General features: G+C 38.3%; 1 protein-coding gene across 2 annotated transcripts in view; it reads right to left on the reverse strand.

The window, feature by feature from the left end:
• Positions 1-925, reverse strand: part of LOC107723038 (gastrula zinc finger protein XlCGF8.2DB-like) — a 9,624-nt gene extending 8,699 nt beyond the window's left edge. For both annotated transcript variants that reach the window (XM_016531538.1, XM_016531536.1), the window contains exon 1: positions 810-925. In XM_016531538.1, the coding sequence (XP_016387024.1) occupies positions 810-894 (85 nt within the window). In that variant the 5' untranslated portion in view covers positions 895-925. The remainder of the gene's footprint in view (positions 1-809) is intronic.
• Positions 926-2,129: the final 1,204 nt, after the last annotated feature.

Below are 2,129 nucleotides of genomic sequence, written 5' to 3' on the forward strand. Positions count from 1 at the left end.
CCAGCAGGTGGCGGCAAGTCACTGATTTTATCACTGAATCATTAATTCAATTGATTCGTTCGAACGGCTGAATCATTCAGGAATGAAGCACGTGAACGTCTTTATGAACTGACGGAAATCCATCGTAGCGACGGAACTTTAATCCCTGCTGACGAGACAAGGGTATTAAAGCTTATTAGAGTTAATTTCATTTTTTAAATTCTGCTATTTAAATATGCAAAGCTTTAAATGGCCTAGCTTATCACTACTAATGCAACCTTCTACTGTGAAACTTTAAGTTCTTTTTTTTTTCCACGAACAGTACCGTTGTTGTTACCTCGCTTGTGAGAAGTCACGTCGTTTTTAAGTTATTAAACTATGCTACTGATAAAATCGCCAGAGTAGCGCTAACAACATTAGCGCGCATGATAACGTGTGTGCAAACTGTATGAATGCGCGTCTGTGACGGAGAGCGCGAGAGAGATAGAGTATGTGCTTTCCGTACATAATAAAACGTCATTTTACATGGAAATGATCTGTCGTTTTTATCTTATTGTTTGCTATATTTATGTGTTTGGCCAGTGTCGTTGTGGGTTTTGGTTCTTTTGCTGTTTCAGGCTGTAAGGACCTTTGAAATAACTCAAATCATTTGGCGAAGTGATACAGACATGTAATGCGCTCAAGAGCTGCCTGGAACTACGTTCGCCGTGCGGTTCCCTGAAAATAATTGCACACCTCAGAACGTTCATCAGCCAATCAGATTCAAGCATTTAACAGCCCCGTGGTATACGTTGTAATAATGAATGCCAGCTTTGAGAATGAAAACCAACCTGTTTGTTCCTCAGTATCTTCTTGTTTGACTCTGAAAGTGTCTTCAATCTTCACATCTTCACTCTCCTCTTTAATAACCGCCATCTTTATAATAGGATCTCAGCAGGAGTTTTTCTCTGTTTACACACACGATTAATATGAGAGTAATTAACAGAAAGGCAAATTAATCCAAACTAAATCTCTGGGTGTGTCACAATCAGCTCACTGGTAATGTCAAGAGTCATAGTTAATGGTCTTAAATGGATAGTTCACCCAAAAATTAAAATTCGAAACGAAAAAATGGTAGTACCCTTGCTGTCTATGGGAGGGTCAGAAAGCTCTTGGATTTCATCAAAAATATCTTAATTTGTGTTGCGAAGATGAACGGAGGTCTTACGGGTTTGGAACGACACGAGGGTGAGTAATTGATTCATTAATCAATCATAACTATATATTAATTATATTACTTTTAGCTTGAAAGTCCACATTTACAGTCAGGAGCTGCCTCTGGTCATTATTGCAGATGTTTGTGTCTGTTGTTGTCGTTTTGTCCAGCATGTGTCGTTAGCGTGAAGTGATTCAAAACTCCGAGTCATTTGATTCAATTGACTCGGAGTTTCAGAAAGCCCCTTCACTTTTGAATTCGTGTTTATAATGAACCGACTCACGATATAGGGAGCAGCTTTTCTTACTTTCACAAAACAACGTGCATTAACGTTAGACAAAGCACTTCGATGTTACATTCGATAATGATCAATTGACTTTAGTTTGCTTGTAAAACTATGCAATGCACTAAATCACTTGCATCGGTTTAAACAGTTTAAATGAATTAGGATTCAAACCATTCTTTAGCCGAATCACAGAAGCGCGGCGCTGCCTTATGACGTCACACCAACGCGCCAAAATAAAAGTCCCGAGAGCACACGCTAAGCAGTGACTAGTGTAGCTTCAAACTGGAAATATAACACAACATATTGCTGGTGGGGACTAAAGAGAAACATCTGATCATTTTGAACCCTAAACAGACTTATTCAATGTCAAAATGACAAAGACATCAGAGAAGGGTTTACAGAGTTTATTTACAATAGGCCTATAGTTGGTCGTTAGTAATTCGTCGTTTTCATTAGTGTTTCTTCCTCTACTTCTTTTGATTGGTTTAATCGGCTGCTACTTTCACCTTGGATCTGATATAAGAACAAATCCACTACGACAACACAACTTAAACACCAAAAACTAGCAAATTATGAAAGCACACTGGCTACCATCTATTATAAAAAATATGGCAGTGAATGGGCGCTGAGATTTTGAAGTAAGATAAAGTGCATAAATCCATCATAAAA

The sequence above is a fragment of the Sinocyclocheilus rhinocerous genome, unplaced genomic scaffold (genome assembly GCF_001515625.1).
Source record: "Sinocyclocheilus rhinocerous isolate Xijiao unplaced genomic scaffold, SAMN03320098_v1.1 scaffold4863, whole genome shotgun sequence".
NCBI lineage: Eukaryota > Metazoa > Chordata > Actinopteri > Cypriniformes > Cyprinidae > Sinocyclocheilus > Sinocyclocheilus rhinocerous.